The sequence below is a fragment of the Labrus mixtus genome, chromosome 5 (assembly GCF_963584025.1).
Source record: "Labrus mixtus chromosome 5, fLabMix1.1, whole genome shotgun sequence".
NCBI lineage: Eukaryota > Metazoa > Chordata > Actinopteri > Labriformes > Labridae > Labrus > Labrus mixtus.
In genome coordinates this window covers 7,468,532-7,489,448 of record NC_083616.1, presented here as the reverse complement: position 1 = coordinate 7,489,448, position 20,917 = coordinate 7,468,532, and the positions used below count along the sequence as shown (strand labels likewise).

At 41.6% G+C, this 20,917-nt stretch overlaps 1 protein-coding gene across 2 annotated transcripts in view; it reads right to left on the bottom strand.

The window, feature by feature from the left end:
- dock5 (dedicator of cytokinesis 5) overlaps positions 1 to 20,659 on the bottom strand; it is a 42,725-nt gene extending 22,066 nt beyond the window's left edge. The window contains exons 1-14 of one of the 2 annotated variants that reach the window (XM_061037529.1): positions 20,495 to 20,659; positions 10,318 to 10,401; positions 10,015 to 10,055; positions 9,877 to 9,932; positions 9,518 to 9,614; positions 9,249 to 9,397; positions 8,970 to 9,105; positions 6,720 to 6,877; positions 5,346 to 5,427; positions 4,668 to 4,797; positions 3,975 to 4,047; positions 753 to 895; positions 465 to 590; positions 204 to 328 (exon numbers count right to left, since the gene is read on the bottom strand). In XM_061037529.1, coding sequence (XP_060893512.1) covers positions 204 to 328; positions 465 to 590; positions 753 to 895; positions 3,975 to 4,047; positions 4,668 to 4,797; positions 5,346 to 5,427; positions 6,720 to 6,877; positions 8,970 to 9,105; positions 9,249 to 9,397; positions 9,518 to 9,614; positions 9,877 to 9,932; positions 10,015 to 10,055; positions 10,318 to 10,401; positions 20,495 to 20,537 — 1,443 coding nt within the window. In that variant the 5' untranslated portion in view covers positions 20,538 to 20,659. The remainder of the gene's footprint in view (positions 1 to 203; positions 329 to 464; positions 591 to 752; positions 896 to 3,974; positions 4,048 to 4,667; positions 4,798 to 5,345; positions 5,428 to 6,719; positions 6,878 to 8,969; positions 9,106 to 9,248; positions 9,398 to 9,517; positions 9,615 to 9,876; positions 9,933 to 10,014; positions 10,056 to 10,317; positions 10,402 to 20,494) is intronic. The other variant, XM_061037530.1, reaches the window with a different exon arrangement.
- Between the last annotated feature and the right edge of the window lie 258 nt (positions 20,660 to 20,917).

The window sequence follows — 20,917 nt, the reverse complement described above, 5'->3', positions numbered from 1 at the left end:
AAAATGAAGGGGAATACTAGACTTCTTACAAACCATCCACCGGTGGACATGAATGAGATAACTAACTGACAGCCACACATATCAGCGTCAGAGTAAAGCCAGAGGATCACTAAAGACATGAGGAATAATAATGCGGGGGCCATGAATGTCTACATGACATATAAAAAATGTAAACCATTGTTACATCCACACGTCTTCTTTACCTCCACTGGATTGCCTTCAACGTCGTGCACACTGAGTATAACCTCAACATTTTTCGGCGTCTTCTTTTTGCCACGGTCGAACTCTCCCTGCAGCAAGGTTATGTAAATATCATTCCTGACGTTTCCTGGAGAAAGGACAACAGAGGATCAGGTGGATGTGCTAAGTATTTATGCATCCTCCTCACGGCTTTGTGAGCAATTAAAATGAACATGACCATGGCATATGTAGAGCAAAGCCGAGCAACAAAGACGTCAATCCACCTGGGAGGATGATTTCTGGAAAGCCCATTTTCCTGACGATAGCTGTGCTGCGGTCGACAAAGTGGGGGCAGTCCTTCCTGACCTGGGCCAGATCCCCAGGGAGGAGCTTCAGGGTCACAAACAGCCCTGCCAGCAAACATGTAAAGAAATTCAATGAAGCAGACGACCAAAGTGCACACCTCGAAGACCCCTCACACTTCATTTATTCTCTTCATAACAAAAGGTTCAATTTAGAGTGACCCTCTGAAATCACAGGGGAACACAGTGTCTGGGCACACTTCACTTTACCCTGGCCTTTGTGATTGACCTCCCGCGTTGCGATCACTTTATTGAAGACGGCGGTGAGCGGCTCATTCTCTCCAATGACTCGAGAGGGGATGAGCGGAGACATGATGAGCTGCCTCTGACGGATGTAGGTTTCCATAGCTATCCTGGGAGAGAAGCATCAGAGTGAGTCTAAAAAAAAATATATCAGCTGCCAGCATCTCTGACAGGTGACAAACAAATGGACAGAAGAGCTGCAGAGGCAGTGTGAGGCTTTCTGGATCTCTTGACAAGATGCACAATTATTCCTCCAAACAGCCCACTTACCTCAAGTGGATCCTACAGACAAAGTCACGCAAAGTGCTAGAACTACACCGAGCTTCATGAAGTTCAAGGATACTTTTTCTCAAACACTGCAATCATTTAGTCCATAATTCATGTTCTTAGATCTCTGTATGAATTTATGTCGCTTTCATTTTGAATTTAGGGAACTGTGCCGAGTCAATTATCATGAATGATTCCAGTGTGCAGGCATGCCAACCTTGTAGTTTGAGCAAATTACTAATGGTAACATGCAAACATCCTGACATTACAAAAGTCTTAACGATGGTCCACGTTTGACATGTTAGCATGGTAAGGTACAGATGGGAGCTGACAGGAAAGGCTTTATTTTTCAATGGATTTAAAACACAAAACAAGGAACTGCTTTAGAGATTAGCATTCATTTATATAAAATATGTCAAGTAACTTATCATGTAATCTTATTATGTTTGCAGGTCCAACTCAATACTTATTAAGACATATGCAGACCACAAACAGATGACTGGATGGGCAAAAGCACTAGAAAAGTGGATTTTATATAAAAGGTGTTTTCGGACCAAACTCATCTGGGACTTTTTGAAGAGGAACTATCCACCAGGGAGTTCTCTGAGAACTATACATCATGAGAAGTTTTTTTCTGTGTGCATTCATACCGCCATGGTACCTACTCTGAAGCATAAGCTAAAAAGATTCCTCTTAACGGGGTTCATAGAACTAATACAGTTCATAGTTCCTGTGAAGAATGAATAAAAAAGGAGAAGGGTTCCAACAGTTCCTAGAAATATGAACATGTTCCTGTGGACTGAGAAGTCCTAATACTGTATGTCACCTTTAATACGCAATGATGTTTTTCACTACATGCTTAAGGGAGACATTAAGGTAAAGGTTTGACCATGTTCAAAGGGTTTTGTGTTCGGAGACAAAGTGCAACACTTCATACCGTATAAACCACACCCACCCGAGGGGAAAGAGTTGGTGCCAGAAAATGCAGCGAAGTGCAGAAACGCCACCTAAATGCTGTTAACTATTTATGAATACAAGATTCCAGCATTTCAGAAGATAATTTAAGTATCCGCAGTCCACCAAAGAGGGATGAGTACAGTCCCAAACTCAACACTGTCAGGTGTCTGCAGTGTCCTAAACTCAGTTTTATATAGGAAATGATCCCACACAATAGTTGCCGATTAAATATTTCATAGAAAGAACCTCAGGAAGACACAATGCGAAATGTGATGTTTGCTCCAATGTTTGAAATCCATTACACTTTTAAGTGTAGCTGAACAATCCTGGCGTGCCCTGGATTACTCTGATCTGAAATATTATGACTTCTGATCTAATCACTAGTTAAGATCCTCATTTAACCATCATAGGATCCAAAGAAGCCTCAACAAATTTCCAAGTGTGAGGTTCACAAAGATTTCTCCTTCTTCCTGCTGGACCCTGTCTGTATGCACTTTTGTTCCCTTACAGACTCAGATGCTTAAACACATGTAGTTCTGGGTTCTGATGATCTTTGGGCCTTTTTGACTTCATTGATAGGATTGCGGAAGAGGGAGAGGAAATGTCGGGAGAAGAATGTGGGGTAGACATCCTTCAAAGAGTCGATGCCAGGAGTTGAACCTGTGACAGATTAGTTGAGGTCTGTAGCCTCTGTGGGGTGTCTGCTCTTCATATTAGTTACGCCTGATTTATTATGTCAATGTTTTGACAGTCCTTTGCAGGATGAATTAAAAATAGAGTCTGTAGCTTTGTCCTTAAGAAAATTAAATATAGACTTATAGTGAAGTAATGCTGCTCAATGCCAGACACAGCGGTTAGCTTGTGCTAGTGTGCTAAATTATAGGCTCTTACAGTACAACTAATGTTATATTCTCAGGTAGCTTGCAGTGTGGGTACAAGCAGTAAACCTACACAATAACCCTGCAGTGGGCATGTGTTTCTGGGGCGATCAGCACAGGAGGAGGGGCCTCAATTTAAATGTTGTGTTTACAAACTGCAACCAACATTGCTACTGACTCTACCTTGAAATAGACTTTACAGATTGATGTGCTTTGTGCTTACAGAAATGTATTGGGGCGCTGCCTTAGTGAATTGCTTCAGCAACTCCAAAAAAGGTTCAGTTAAATGTGTGTTTGGAGTTTCCTTTGGTTTGGTATTTTTGTGATTAATTTGTAATTGTTCACTTCATGATTACCAGTGACAACTTCGTCCCTCAGCATCTATAAAATATTGAAACATTTGTCACGGCTGAAAAGCTTAACAACTTGTGTGGAACACTTTGTCTTGTGTCAGGGACACACTTGGGGAAGTAGCACGGTATTACATGTCCATGCAGCTTTCCTTCACTTTTAATGAGGAGACATCCCTTTTGTGAAAACACTAACTATGCTTGGAACTGTATTAGTATCTCTCCAGTCATTAAAGTCAACATTTAGTGTTTTAGAGATCCTCCGATGATTTAATGATAACATTTCAATCCTACAAAAACATGTTTTTTCCTCTGTACCTCCTCTACAAAACAAAGTGAACTGTGACACCGTGCGAAGAGACAAATGGAGGTTAAACCTGAGAAAAATGTGGCTTAGATGTCGGGAATCAGTCAAGATATTTTTGGTGCGCTCCATCTAGGATGTCTGTGAACGCATCATTGCCGCATCCGCCCATCTTGCAGTGTGCTGTGAAAACGTGGCCTTGAAGCATGGCTTTGAGAATAGCTAACACTCCAGATTGCAAGTTTTTTCTTGTTTTTGTCCTTGAAATGCAACATAGCAAAAATTTAACTGCATAGACTTGATGGAACACCGTAAGGAAATATAACTCCAGTCTCATTCTGACTCTTTCCCATTATTTGTGCTGAATTGTGCAACGCTACTAAACAAGGTTGAGCCTGTTAGCCATGTGGAAGTGTGACAAAACAAGACTCACTGCTGAAAAGGGATGAAATGCTGTTTGTCCTCGTCGTCTGTTTTGCCGTGAGCGATATCTGTAATGTCCATCACTGCAAAGACAAAAACAACATCACAGTCAGCAAGCGGTCAAGGGTAAGTCTCCTGATGCAATGTTTTCTCACAGTTTTGATTGCTCTTAAAGTTAACTTACTCACTATAACTGTGCAGACTGCATTTCCTACTTCTGAAACAGAAGCAGAGCCATGTGTCTGATTTCACTCACCTGTTGCCGGGCACGGCCGACAGCCAGCCAACTAAAACAGATTGAGGGTCCTTGATCTCCAGCTTGCAAATGCCTCTGAAATGTTCATTCCACCCGGCCCTCTCTCTAAAGTGTTTTTCTTTCTCCTGGCTAAGAATAATGTTATTTCTTTCTGTCTCTGGTTTCAGTCCATTTACTGGAACCGCAGAGGAAGGCATTTCTCATCAAATCCACTAATCATCTGGCCAAAACAAAAAGACGAGTGCTAAACCAATTTCCACCAGCTCCTTTGCCAAGGCCGGGTGGAGGCATTTTCTAGGTCAGGAAGCAGGTGTTCCCATTCCATTCGGCACATGGATCCTTCATTTTTACACCTCCACGCAACTATTTTGTGCCGCCACAAAGGAGTGGCATTTTTTCTTGATGGATTCAACACAAATATTAGGACATTTTCAGAAAGCAGCTTACCAGCCACACCAAATGGTCTCCTCAGTCCTCCGGTGTGTTTCTTGCCCTCTTTGAGCTCCATGCTGCCCACTCTGATGATCTGACACACCAGGAAGAGTCTCTGCCTCATCAAGTCACTGCTGCTCAGGTCCTGGACGAAACAAAGATAAATATTAGGAAATGTTGAGGAGCTCAACATACAATAGGCGGCAGACTAGGAGGTTATTTAGTCCATGCATATGTCTGGAGCTGCAGACCAGATGGCATGTATTAGGGGATGAAAGCATGCAGCAGAATCCTCAAATGTATCATCTTTCAAACAACCTGCATGTTTTAGAAATCAGAGGAGACCTGTGTGCTTAGAGATATGGAAAAAAATGCTGAGCTCTTTGATTTGATGAATGAGTTTTTAGAAATGAGTCGACCGCTAACTCAAAATGTCACACGTGCAAGTCACATGCAGGTTAACACCAAGTTCTTTGCAGGAAACTGCTGTCTGTGCCATTACCATAAACAGCAGGGAAATAATGGAGGCAAATGTATTCAAATTTCCAGAGAGATGCCGTGAAAGTAAGCCATTCAGTGAAACTTTCAGTAAATTAGGAGCTATCCAGGAGCAAATTGTCTCCTTTGTCACAGATTTGGATTGTTCAGATCCGATGCATTGGGAATACAGCCGGTGGGTTGGGATTCAGTTACCGTGAATAGTGCTGGCAAGTTGTTCAGCTTTTCAATTTCTTTAGGCATCCCCATACTGTCCCAGCGCACCAGGAAGTTCTCGCTGCAAGAGTTTGAATAAAAATCACAGTTAGATGTTAAACTGTAACAAGGCTACAGGAGAAAAATGTAGTCAAAAAACTCAATTTCATTTCACAGCAGATTAAACGTGTTGTCAAAAATGCTTACTAATTAGCTTTCACATTTTTAATAGCTATTCTCAGGAGCCTCAGGAGCAGGGGTCTGAAACTGGCGGCCCCCGGAACAAAGCATGCCCGCCAGCAATGATATCTTGCCTGCAAGATTTAGAGTGTGACTTTTATGAATTGTATTATTTTCTAACCAACAACTCCATGATGACAATCAGTGACAGACATAAACATTCACACAATGAAGCAGCACTGCGGACACTGGACAGCGTCTTGTGCAACAACAGTTATCACCAGAATCACCTCCTCTTTGGCCTGTTGCCTTCAAAATCGCCACAGTGCCTTTTTTGAACCGGTACAGTACGACTGAGCTACAGAATACAAAACAACAGGCTTAATGTGAATACTGGCATCCACCGTCTCCCACGATTTTTTGGATCTCCTGCAATATGGATGTCATATTCATCCGAAGGCACGTAGTTCTTAAGTTTTTTATCAGTCAGTCAATTCCTATCTTGTGTGTTCATTGAGAAGAAGGTCGACTGGCACAGTGTTTCCCACAAATAGACGATACTTGGGTGAGCCACTCAGGTAAAGGCTATTTATGGCCCCCAAGAATATTTTCAACCTGTTTTAATTTGTTCATAAAAGTGCTGACCGCACGAGAGAGAGAGAGAGAGGGAGAGAGAGAGGGAGAGGGAGAGAGAGAGAGAGAGAGAGAGAGAGAGAGAGAGAAGTCCACTGTCCATACATCTCTCCTGTAAATTAGGCTCCAGTGAGTTTAAAAAGAGCAGTCAATAATTCTCAAAATTAAACTGATACTTATGCAGGTTATTTTTTTACAATACAGAAAGGGAAAATAAAAATTATCAAAAGTATTTCATGACTCAAATAGTTGGTTCTGGCCTGCCATCTAGTTGATTATAAAAAATTTGGCCTGAGGCTAACTTGCCGACCCCAGCTCTAGAGCATTTTCTCACAGCGAACAGTCTGACTTATCAAACGCAGAATTTTTTCACTTTCTTCAGTGTCCTTCAACTCTTTAAAGAGTTTGAACATTTAGAAGCACTAATTTGTGCAAAAAAACCTACAGCATTTTGTGCAAGAAAACCTTGAGAAATTATTTTTATAAATTGAAAGAACCCAAACAGGAAAATAACTTCAGCCTGATACTGAATGTTAAAAACAAGAGAGGTGAGGAGCAAACCTGATGAACTCGGACTGGTCAGGGTCGTACAGAGACATGAGCAGCTCAGCATCTTCTCCGATGTTGCACACAAAGTTCTTCAGGTTCATGAGCAGACTGTAGGTATGAATCGTACTGAACAGGGTCTGACGCCTCATCTCAAGGTTTTGTTGCCGCTTCTGGAGAAATGCAAGGACAAAATAATGCATGGACATAGATCAGTGTATACATAGACTTTATCTATGTGGGTCTCCCAGGTTTATTTACAGCCACCAACAAACGAAGACCTTTGAGAATTTTTCTTCTTTTATACAAGAGAGAGAGAGAGAGAGAGAGAGAGAGACATCTCAGATTGATAAAATACTGAATCGGTCCCCAACCTGGGATCAAGGCCCCCAGGGAGGCAAAAAGATCCCAGTGAGGACGGGAGGCTCCGTCTGTTCCGAGGTTGTCAAAACTAGAATTACGCATATTATCTAAAATGATGATAAAACACTTACTGAATAAAGTCTTTTAGTAAGAGCTCATGTGTGAAGGTCTATTCCATTTCGATGTCAAAAGAAAAAATGTTCTGCCTATATCAGAAAAGAGACACTTTTCAACGGTAAAGATTCTAATGAACACAATCAATGTTTTTTTATTTAAATTGAACCTTTATCTAACCAGGAGAGAAACTCATTGAGATTCAGAATCTTTTTTTCAACAGTGTCCTGGCCGAGACAGGCAGCAGCACAATTAACAGAGTTTCACACAAACAACGAGCAGCCACACATACAAAGACAAAAATACATCAATCGAGTTGTTAAAGTTGATGTTATTTTTTCCTGATGGGGGGGGGGGGGGGGCTCAGCTTTTCTCAGATACAAGTAGGGGGGCTTCAAGAAAAAAAGGTTGGAAACCACTGAACTGGTTGATGAATTCCTCTTTCTCTCGACCTCTGGTGTGCAACTTCTTTAAAATTGATTTTCTTAAGCGGTTGTTTTAAATCTTTATGCAACAGCTGCCGATGTTAATCTGCACAATTTATACATGCATCATTTCAATATGCTAAGTCAGCGATAACAAGACTCCTGCACATGTGGCTCACCTGTTGTGAGAAGGGTTTGGAGGAAAACTTAATTCAAACAGGAGATGTATGTTGTCTGTTCGGCTGTGTGTGCTTCGAAAGAGACAATTAATACAACCAAACTTTAAAATATGCTTTTTTAAAGGGGTTTCCTACGGATACAAGAGGACAATTTTGTGGGCCGGAGTACACAGAGGAAACAATTCTGCAGATGGAGACTCAACAAGTCTGAAAGAGAGAGGAGGAAAAACTTCTGTGGAAACTGGAGGACAGAAAGATCCAAGTCACTTAGTGGTGCAGGTTTGGAAACACTGAGCCCATATCTTCAAACCTGGAGAGCTACGAGTGGGATTTGTTACTACAGCACAAAACAGTACTTCAGGACAATCCTGGATCGGAGGATACAAGCGCCTCACACATGCCTGCAGTCTGCATCAATCACCAACCAGTGTTCCCTGTCATACTGAACTCAGCTGTTTTACCAACCCTCTTCAATATTTCACAAATTCAATTAAAAAAAAATCAGAAGAGCTGAAAGGAAGTTTGTCGCCAAAGTAAGTTTTCGCCTCACACCGTTTTTATTCATCGCAAAGAGAAACAACCCACAGTCCGCAAGAGAAGTTAATTTGATCAAAACACACTATGTGTCTGTTGTTGAAGAGGAAAACTGTGACTGTGTGACATTACTGTGATGTGTCAGCCGACAAAACTTAAAACGATCTCAAACTGGGATGCAGTAACATAAAAATTCACAGTTTGAACCAATTATCAATCTACCAGTGTCAAGTTGATATGTTACACTATAGACCCAAACAGCTAAATATTTCAAGTTGACATTCATTAATTATTCAGTGAGTCTGTTATCATGATTTAAGTTCATATGTGCAAATTTAGTTTTGACAACCTCAGAACAGAAAAAGCCTCCTGCCTCCTGCCCCCTCTCTGACGCCCCCCCGGTGGGGCCCAGACTCCGAGTTTGAGACCAACTGCCTATTTAATACATTCAGTTTCATTTAAGCACATTAACCCTCCAAAACCACAACATATATAAATGTGATAATTTTGAATTAACTCTCTAAGACATTTAAATGAACCATTAATGAAAGTCATTGCTGTCCACTAAATGACATTTTCAATCCATGTCAAGGTATTATCACATGTCAAGCTACAATGTGAATATTAGGATATAAAAATCTAGATCAAACCTTCTCCTCTTGAATCCTGTCATCAACGCTGCGGGATGCGGTCTCGTGTGCCCTGAACAGACTGACCGTACTGGTCTGGTCAGGGTCCAGTGTGTTCCCTGCTTCATCTCGCACCACCAGGTCAAGTCCCAGAATCCTGAGCAGCACGGATGATCAGAGACCATCACTTGAGTTATCTTAGACAATCACACAGCCATGACTCACACGAATAAAACTTTACAACAGCTTCTATGTCACAAGGCAATTCATTGCAGTACAATAAGGCAGCAGGATTCATACCGGTTTCCATAATCAATCTTTGCTGTGACTTTTTTTCTGAGCTCCACAAGGTCATCTTTAGGCAGTGTTCCTGACACTATCTGAGATCGATACTCAATGAGGCTGTAGGCCATCTGCTGAACACTCCTGAACTGGGATGTCTTGTTCGCCTGTCAGATCAAAACGGAAGAAAAAAAACCCTTGACTGTTGTGAGGCAGGAAAAAACAAGTCAAAAGTACAGTGCACTCCAGATAGAGAGGCTGATAAGAGAGAGGAAATCCATACTTACCACATAGAGCTTGTGCCATATCTGTGCCCATTCTCTCAGAGTCGCACCGAGCTCCTGCACCAGGGGTAAATCTGCTGGAATAATTATTTCCTGCTGGCTACCAGCCAGAAAAAGACAAAAAGAAGATATTGGAAAGGAGGCTTATCACGAGCTGATCATGTCACAAAATTTAAAAAGGACTGATGTGCATTTTTAAACATGATAAATAGTTACCCTACAAAGCCAAAAAGAGAATAAGTGATTCCTCACTCGTGCTGGTTACGAGTGCACTGATATTTTAGTGACAAACCGTATTGGAACACCTAAAGCATAGTTTGTGCTACAAGCATGATGTTATGTTTACTGATATGAGATCTCACCCTATTCCTTCAACTGTAGCCTCCTTTAAGTGGATGTAGCATGCTGGGAAAATACCCTGAGGAAGCAGTAAGGTAATATTAGCATACGCACATCACAGCAGTAGTTAGAGGATAATAAAGTGCTGATAAGGAACTTACCTTCTGTGCTTTCTTGCGTAGTGTGTATCCCCTATACCAGCCTGAGCAAACAGAAATTAAGAGGGAGACATGTCACAGAGAGGCAGAGACAGGAGGCAGAGACCCCTGTCTCGGTGCACGAGACAGGAGTGATGACAGTCCAGTCCGTCAGAAAAGACAATGTGTGAGACTCATTTACATGATTATGCATAGCTTATTGAGTGCAGCCTAGTTCAGAGTTTCATTTAAGTGCCTGTACCAGCTTGCTTAAGAGACGGGAAAGAGGGACGTGTCGGGGCCTGTTGTGTGTTCAGGCTCGCTCACCTTCCAATTTCTCAAGTATGTGCACCGTGTCCCCCACCTGTAGACACAGCTCCTGCTCTCCACTCGGATCATAATTGTAGATTGCTGAAGGACAAAAACGGGACGTCTCATTAAGAGGAACACACAATATTCATTGAAAGCTGTTGACAAAGATTTCTTCAGATAGTATGACTGACATGTTTTCCCCCAACCATATGGTCCAGCGGATTAGGAAAAACCCAAACCCCCAAAAAACACTCTTTGCACACAGGAGCAAGAAAAGCTCTGGATCAGAGGCTCACACTTTCTCCCAGAAAATGGAAACCAATCCGCCCCCCATGTCTCAGAACTTCAACTCGAAAGCATTGAGGATCTTGATCTTTGATTTATTCCTAAACTTTCGAACAGCGGGCTGTGTGTTTGTGCGGCAGAACAGTGTGACTCAAACCTTTAGAGCATTTTGACGATTCTTAATTGAACCAAAAGCCCCGCGGCTGTGTTTAACGCTGCAGTAAATGGGACTGTGCTGCAGCAGGTAGCTTCAGTGTCAAAAGTCAGGAGCAGAGATGGCATCACACCCTCTATTTTCTGTCATTATCTTTCAACTGTAGTCTTTGGTAGGTAGTTACACTCTGCAGGGTTTCTTTACTACCAGCTGGTTCACCAGTGAGGCCTGGCCCTGCCTACACTCAGTTTATTAACCTAACAGCTTTCCTGGAGGAGACTCCTATCTCTCCTTTGTTACTCTCTAACCAGGACACGTATGGGAGGGATCACACATGAACACGTCAGGCACAGACACAGACACGTACTACACACACACACACACACACACACACACACACACACACACACACACACACACACACACACACACACACACACACACACACACACACACACACACACACACACACACACACACACACACACACACACACACACACACACACACACACACACACACACACACACACACACACACACACACACACACACACACACACACACACACACACACACACACACACACACACACACACACACACACACACACACACACACACACACACACACACACACACACACACACACACACACACACACACACACACACACACACACACAAACCAGACAGTCATTCCAAAAGAGAAACTTTGGCAAACAATACTGTATCAGAGGTCTTTGTCATGACTTGAGGGAGCCGCAATAGTGCGCAGCCACTCATTCTCTTAGGGAAATAGAGGAGCTATGAGCAGAGCTCTGCCCTGACTTGCATGGTGATAATGCTTGTTGCTGGAGGCTAGATTTCACAGCACGCTTCAACTGGCTCAGCTTATCACACCTCAGTCTGAATACCAAAACTTGACTTGACTGAATGCGACTACCCTTCTCTCTCCATGATTTCCTCCTCCCTGATAGATTCTTCCAGCTTTCCATAGGAAAACATTTGCCCAGACAAAACATCTCCACAGGGAATCGTTTTTTTTATTCTTGGACTGTGTGTGTTTGTGTAACCAGCCCCTGGGCTCTTAAAATATTAAGTAAGACCCATGCTGCTTTATGTTGTATATGGGATATGTTATCACCTGCACAGGTTCCTGCAAATGAAGTCTGGCTGTGAAGTCAGTCATCCGGGCAGCAAAAAGAAAAATATGCACTGGAACCATTATGGGTCCAGAAACTCAGCATTAGCATAACACCTTCTTTGTCTCTTTTGACCCTTTGAAACTAAATGTATAATCAGCTCCTACAGCTTTTTGCATACTTTTCTCTGACTGTCGAGGATTAAAATGTCAGATATTGTTGAAGCAGTTGCAATGAAAGTTGTGATCTTTTAAAGCTTCCTTTTGTGTAACTCATTACACTTTTACTGTAAGAAACCCAGAGCCTCTAGTTGGTAGTCTACTCTAAGTGATGTCATCCACTAGTTTCTGAAGTGGAGCTTTGAAGCCTTATGATGGTGGTTCCTCATATTAGAAAATGCTTTCTACTACTAACTTTTCTTCATGAAACAGGCAAAGAGCTGGAGCTGAGGCAGAACTTTTAGCCTCCTGAAAAACATCTACAACTCACCCGCCTGTCAGTCAGATCGGCCACACCACTAATTGGTCTTACCCCTAAAAGCAAAAGAGCAAAATGAAACATCTCTTAACTGTTTACAACTAGAACAAAATGCTGCAGCCAGACTATTAACCAAGTGCTCCAAAATGTCACATTTAACTCCAGTTCTGTTTTCTTTGCACATGGCTTCCCACAAATTTCAGAATATGCATGGACCGGCAGCAGCCTACCCTCACAGAACTTCTATGGCCTTAAACTCCTGACAGATCTCTTAGGTCCTCTTGCTGGTGGTTCCACCCTCCAGACTAAAGACCAAAGGAGACTGTGCTTTTGAAGTCGTAGCTCCAACACTTTGGAACGCTCTGCCTTTGGTTTTAAGATATGTGGGCACTGTTGACTCTTTTGAAAAGCAAATGAAGACCTGTTTGTTTAGACTTGCTATTGCTTAGTTTGTTTAGTATATTGTTGATGTTTCTGTTTATATACTTTTTGGAAAGCACTTTGTGACTCTCTGTTCTCCAAAGGCGATATATAATTAAAGTTATTATGATATTAGAATGATTATGCATAACTCTTAAAAGAGGCTTAAAAATGGACAGTGTGCAAGAAAGAAAGTAGCTACTCAGACCAAAACTGTTTTTATGAACCATGTTATAAACGTGTATATTTCTGCTGTAAAAATAGGCCTTTTAACACGGGTGTTCATGAGACTGACCGGGCTTTTGGAGCCAGCCTCAAGTGGACACTGGGGGAATTGCAATTTTGTGCACATCCACATTGAATTAATTTTTTACCACCAGATTTTGACTCTTGGAATTCACCAGCAGAGTAAAAAACTGTAGCACGCTGCGTTCAAAATATATATAGATAGAGTAAAGATATCCTTTTTTTTTTTAATGACAACATCAACCTTAGAGTATTCACATTCTCGTTTTGTGACTTACATGGCAATACTCACATGGCTATAAGAGTGATTGGTCAAATTTGAGGAAGAATTGCAGTGATTGGCCAAAACTTCAAGCTCTCCCAGTGTGCACAGGGATGAATAGAATTTGCTCAAGGAACAGTATTCTTATCACAGAATCTCTTACTACAGTACAAACATCGACCTACAAAAGGAAATGTCACCTTTTTCAAGCTAACATATATACTGACATAGGCCTATACTGCGAGATCTCTTCTCAGAGAGTATTTGTTTGCAACAGGAAGTTATTTGTGCAGTCACAACAATATCGAATAAAACATGCACTGAAGAAATGACATCTGCCTCTGGTCACGCCGAGAGTGACAATGGTCCATTCACAGGCTTGACACAGTGTGCAGGCCTGGCAACAGCATGGCAATTTGCCAAAGTCAGGGTCCCAGTGGAGTGTGTTGTGATGCCACACTGTCTAAACTAAAGGCAACAGCGTGGGCCTTGGCAACACGGCTCATCTGTCCAACTTTGAGACAGAAAATCTTCCTCTTAAAACCTCCAACACTGAGCCTGAAGCTGCCGCTGTACATTCCAAGAAAGCCTCTGTCTGTGTTCACGTTAATGTGCATACTAATTCTAAATCAAAGTCAGCTTCAGTCACTCTAAATGATTTATCATAGATGTGGATTAGCCGCCAACAATTAAAGACCACCACGGCTGAACAGTTCGAAGCAGCTGCTGGCAGCTCGTCAAACTTAGCGCCGTTAAAAGTAAATCTATTGTTCTCACCACTGAGTGGCTGTGAAAGCAAAACATAAACAACTCCTACAAGTTACAGCCAGGATACAACTCACAGACAGATAACAAAGAGCGAGAAGACACACACACTGACTCACACGCAAAAACGAGTCTAGCCACCAAACCTTGATTGTACAATGTTACAGACAGATTGTTCCCCCGAATTCATTTCAGTCTCAGCAGGAATAACTTTCAATCTAACACACGGGGGGAAAAAAAGGAAACAATAAAAGACTTTAAAGTGCCAGGCATATATCAGGATGCACAGATTCTAGTAACAAAGCCTTTAAGTAAAACAGGTGTCAGCTTGAAAACATCAGAACCAGGAAAAAGGGAATATTATTACTTTAAATCAATAAAAGACAGAAGCATGTAGTGAATTTATGAAGGTTCTCAGTTGCTAATAATTCAGTGATGTAATAATTAAGGCCCGACTGATTAATCAGCCAGCCACTATTAGCATATTTGGTGACTATCGTTATCGGCACATTTTTATCGCAGATATTATAAGAGTTATTCACCAGTCAAATAGAATTTAATTTGAGTTTCATTGTATTACACTAGCAGTTCTCTGTGGATTACAACAAGCATTATCACTCTCCAGAGTGTCAAGCCGTGATGCACGTACATGCACAGTTACTTTCCACTTGGGTGACCATCTTGTCTTCATGATCTTTTCCAGTGTTTGATGTGTGGGTTACTGTGAGGTAAGCTAGCTAGATGGCTGAGATAGGAGGAATAAAGATGTGACTGATAAAGATCTTCGTTTGAAAACTGCAGAACACAATCCCAGCAGTGCTGATATTCAGTACAACAATCATGACCTTGAGTTTTGATGTTGTTCAGTTCTGATTTAACGAGCCATTCGCAGTTTCACTATACCGACCATGTGCTCTTAGACTTGCATGGCTTAATCTTTGAGACACACAAGCAAGTTGAAGGGCTCTGAATGTTTGTTATGCGTCTGAATGTTGTGTCAAATGTCTGTGTACATTTATATCCATCTATCTCTACAGATTTCATAGATCTAAGAAAGATATCGGCCGATATATTGAATCTTTTTTTTACCTCCTCAATATCGATATTGGAATAGGCCCTAAAAATCTCATATCGTTCGACCCAAGTAATAATAGTATCTCTCATAAACATGAATTCAAGCATATTCATATTAAGAGCTTCCACAGCAGGGAGAGGTAGAGTATCTCTACATGAAGTCATTCAGTAAAAGTAGGTCTCATAATGTCTGTTTTTGAGCCAACTCTCCTCAGGCAGGACGTTTCTAAAGTACAGAAGTCCTTCGCCTCCCGTCAGCTGTCTAGACAGCCAGAAACGATCTGTAGCTCGTAAACGGTGCTCCAGCTAATAAGTCCTTATAGGTTACCCGTAAATCAAAAACTTAATTCTCAAGTTCAAAGCTAATAGTGCAAAAAAAGGGATAGAATTAGGTCCAGTGAGGGTTCATCTTTTAAGTCTAGTTAAAGACCCTCCTGCAACATTTAACAGACAGAAAATGACTACTGCCTTATCAGAGGGAGAGAGAGCACAGATGTCTTTATCCAGATCTGTAAAGAATTCATGACTGATGAGTCGTCTCTGTAGTTCATGAAAACTAAGAAAACGGGGTCACCTCAATCAGGTTTGACATTGCAAGATGAACACACACAGGGATGAACTGATTGTGATCTTCGGAGGCGGCCAATTATTACAACTTTGGATTTATTTTAAGACTCCAAGCAGCATAGATACCTACAGAGCAAACAACTCTCGAGCTCTTCATCTTTTTGTGGGAAACTGGTCCGTCATTTATTGCAACATATTAAAAAGGAGGAAGTTGTGGTATCATACTGACACACGTTGTTTACTAAATAAATTCTACATGTTTGCTGTGATGAATCAAACGTCGATCATAATGATTACACATTAAAGTCCATGTGAAATTGTACAGAATTTGAGACTTAAAGATTATGATTACAGTCACCTGGAAAAGTAGAGATGTACGAGCATGATTTGTGAGTTTTTAGAAAGCAAGTCATGGCCCAATAGGAAGCTTGCACAACTGCTACAGTATGTGGATACCTGCTGCCTGCAGTGCAGTTAGTGTACTATGCAGTTAAGTAGGATACTTTGTGCTTCCAGCTGTTTCATTTTTACAATGAAAAATGTTTGCATATATTCAAAATGTGTGGACTGCTCAGAATTTTTATCTGAACCTTTTTTCTAAAATCCCTTTAAGATTTTTTTTTTGTTTTTCAAAACACAGTGACTACATCCTAATTCCCCAACTTAACCCCACCTCCTGACCCAAAGCCTCTGTTATGAGAGCTCCCGCTGAGGATAGTGTGTCTCCTTTGCTTTTGGGGATCGAGGGGTCTTGGTGTTCTAACCCTCCAAAAGGTCCCTCCCTGTAGAGTTTCTTTTGCTTTAGGTAGAGCCTCCAGATGGAGAGGTGGAGGAAAAGTCCCCGACTGACATGGCTACAGCTGCAGGGAAAAAGCCCATATCATCACAACGCAGAAGTTAAAAAATGAAATTGGTTGTTTTAAATGTTTATGCAACAAAATAAATATAGGGTCGTTATACCAAGCAAAAACAAACACACGAACTCACATATCCCATCTGACAGGGATTAATGTGTGCAGTTATAGTTGTCAGACAGCCATGTTTAAAGGTGTGTTGTAAAGGTGGAGTATCTATGTATATCTATGATAGTGGTGGGTAGTGAATTCCAGTTTTGTATTGCTCTAACTGAAAATGATAGCTGACCAAATGTGCTCTTCCTAAATGGAATTAGAAGGTCAACTCGTGTGATCTGACTGCTGTTATGTTGGATTGTGAATGAGTTCAAAGGAGGAGGAGCGGTGTTATGCTGAATTTTGTAGACCAGGCAGATGTTTTTGCAATATAGAAGAAGATATACTTTATTAATACCGCGAGGGGTTTTACACTGTTATTGAACCTGCTACACACAGGCTGAAATACATGTCACACATGCACAAACAGGATCAGACATGCACTAATGGAGAGATGTCAGAGTGAGGGGGCTTCCCTCAGCGAGCACTCCTGAGCTGGTGGGATGGTTCGGTAACTTTTTTAAGGGCACTGCGGCAGTGCCCAGGAAGTGAACTGGCACCTCTCCAGCTACCAAACCAATTTCCAGATTTGATCCCCAACAGTGTCCCTCCATTTCCTAACCCAAACCCCTACAGACTGAGCTACTGCCGCCCTGAGGCACCCCAAGTATAGTTTGTCATGTTCTGACAATAAAGAATGTTCAACCACAATTAACCATCTGGTTTCTTCAACTTCCACTCAGAAGCAAAAATAAGTCTTTAAATTTGAAAGAAATAATGATTTGACATTTATCGTGATAATCATCTATATCAACTGACATGAACATTTTTACTCATATCTCACAGCCCTACTTGCTCCTGTAACTCCCTTCTGGAGGGCCACTACTTAGTCATTGTCACTCCAAACTAGGGGTTGGGCCAAAGGGATGGAATTGGGAATGGGCTATTTTTTCCAATTTAGTAAACAATTCAACACACTGATCCCATTACCATAACCAATTAGTCAAAAAAACAACACTGGTTTCAAGCCAATTATCAGAATTACAAACAAATATGACAGCTTAGTTCTGGCAGAGTGTAATGTCAACAAAGCAAGTGTAATTTCACTGATTAGTCTTATTGTACCAGTATGCATATATTTATTTAGTGACACGAGATTGCTACTCAAGTCTAGGTATCAAATCAGAAAAGAAAAAAATCTGAATGTCTCCGGCTGTGTCTACTAACCAACAGGTACTATGGCGTTAGCAACATACTAAAATACGGATTATGCGATGTACTTCTGATCTGAGCTCGTTCGATGAGCTAGCATCAAGCTAACGTGATCGCCGGTACGTAATTCAACAACAATGTGCAAACATTGATTACTAATAGGACAAAGTACTCGTTTTAATATTATTTGGCAACATGTTCAATGTATTTCAGCACAGAACTTTTATTTTAAGCCGCTCATAGGCTCTATGAGTGGACAGTCTGAGAGTGCAGTGCATTGTGGGGCGGTTTAGTATACCAGTATGCTCCTGTATCATATCCTACTTATAATACTGGCCGATCCGGGTATTTCTCGCATACACAAAATTGCATACTATGGTTTTGGTTTAAGACACAGCCTCTGTCATACTGTATATCTCTAAACATTTTAAGATTAGAAGGTTTCTATAGATGTAATTCAATTCAGAAGAACAAGAGATATCCTCTTGCTATCCTCTCTTAGTTCTGTGATACATTTTCTGTTTTATTCTGGTGGGCAACTATTGTGAACTTGACCAGAGGTCTACAGGCCAGCTGGCCTCACTGTGTTTGAGCTCAACAAGCAAAGATATGTTTTTCATTCATAAACTGGTCATGTTTAAGCACCAACCAGGATTTTCACAGGTGACATCTTTTTATCAGATTTCATAAAGCTCCCTCTGGAGCCACATGTTTACAGAATTATTATTATTTCTTTTATCACTTGCAGGCTTACTTTGCAAGACCTGTAAACAATCTTTGATGCTGTCAATTCCTGCGTAACTGTTATCTTGCGAGGGCATCAGTTGTAAACTCTCAATATCAATGGCGAGGTCTCACTGGGTTTTAATAAAATTCATGAAAGCATTGACATGATGCCCATTAAAGAGGCATTGTCCAAAAAAACGTATTAAAGCCATGGACACATTTACTCCCAAAAAACAGAGATCCAATAAATTAAACTAATGAGGGAGCCTACATGTTTTTCACCTGCTGATTTTCAAAGCTTAGATGAGTCTCTGGAGGATTGCCTCTCTAAAGGATGTAGAAATTAAGCAGCAATCCTGTTATAGTGGTGCCACATATTCACAATTAAAGACTGATATCTTAATCCCCATATTACCCACATTTCCTTGTTAGCTAGCATGATATTGCTGATATTATCAGAGACTTGGTGATCTTGTTTTTCATTCCCAAACATAGTTGCCTGTATTTCGGCACATCCTGGGATGATAATCGGATTAAAAATGTAAGACCTTGTTCAGGGTCTGATGGCATTTTAAGGATTAAGTACAGTGTGGGTGACTTCTGCCCTGTTTCTGAGGCGAATGGTAGGAGAATAGAGTAGTCAACACCATCACGCAGGGCAACCGTTTTAAACGCCATACTGGGATCTAAAAGGATTAACACAAAACATTCCTCAACATCAGCTGCTAAAACAAGGTCGTATATAATCAAGAGAGGGGCTGTGAGTGCTGCTCAACGCAGCGCCCCACACCCACGTGAATTTGTGGGTTAAAAATGTTTTTAGTCAACAGAGCATGCAGCACTTTCTTTAAAACCTGAGATAAAGTCACTGAAAGATCCAGGTCAGAGCACAAAGCCGAGGTATTTCCAGTCCTGGGCTCTGATTCACAAACACTCCAGAGAGACTAAACACACTGGGCGTTTTCGCTATCACAACATGCAGGCTTTTCTTCAGGTGTAGCACATCTGCTGCACACAAGGAAACAGTGCATGTAGCTTTAAGCACAGATTCAGCAGTGAGTCAGTGTGGTAACGGTAACCAATGACCAGCCTACACCTGTGCTGACAATAAAGTCAAACAATAAAGTCATTACAGTAACGCTGGGAGGAATAATCGAGCCAGCTAGTTGTGCAGATTTGCCCTGAGGGCGTGGAGGAAGACCTGATAACAGGAACATGCATGCACAGTGCTTTGTACAGTAAGCTCACAAAAACACATTCAGGGGGCAGAGCCACACCTTATTGAAAACTACTGAAGTGCAATTTAAAAATTGTGACGCAATACAAAGTTTTGACACAAAAATGACGTAAAAAAAAGATAAACAGTCCTCTATATGTTAACTTTATGTAAATGCTCCTCTCTTATCTGACATGCATACAGTACAGTCACAGCAGAGGCTCCTATGTGGGGCCCTACTACAGGAGTCCTTGAGAGGTGCTGTAAGGAAGGCACCTTCCAGCAAATTGAGAATCCATTTAAGTTCGCCTTAACTTCAACTAGTCCGCTCAGCGAGATTTAGCACAATAATGACTGATAACCTGTGCTCATTGGACTCTTGGCTCCTTCCCATTTTCCCTCCACGCCTCATATGGACAGTTATAAAAGTCACTTCTTACTTCACAGAGATATGCAGTCTCTATGACAACGAGGAGAGTAAATGTGGAGTTTTCTGCGTTACAGAAAAAAAGTTTGTGAAACCAACCTGAGCTAATTATGGGCTATCCGTCGTGTCCCACCACCAACAACAACAAAGTAACCACTGAAACTTTGTGTTTCCCAACTCCACAGTCCCCTCTCCCTTCAAGTTAGTTTAGTGGCTGGAAGTTTACTCGGAGAGTGAAAAACACACGAAGCAACCATATGAGAACTTACCGACTCCGTACTTCTCTTTTTTAGTGGGAATCCAGCGGGTCATTGTGGGGAGAGACGTAGAGTTGGTTGGATGAATAAATAACTATGTACAATTGCTGAACGAGGACAGGCGGTGCACTCCTGCTCGTCCTGAAGTCTACAGTTCCGCCATCATGACTTGTGAACGGGGAGGGGAGGGCACACACACGCACGGCGGGGCTGGGAGAAAAGAGAGCCTCCTACACTTCAGTCTAGGCTACCCCCACAATAACAACCCATAAAATGCACATTACACCACAGACACTCTTTTCAGCAAGGGGTTATCTCCAGGAGCCCTGTCCGAGGAGCATTTTCATCCCCCATCATCATTCAATCGATAGCTGTTACAATTCCTCATAAATCTTCAAATGATCCAGAATTGAATTCTGGGAAATTATAAGTGAG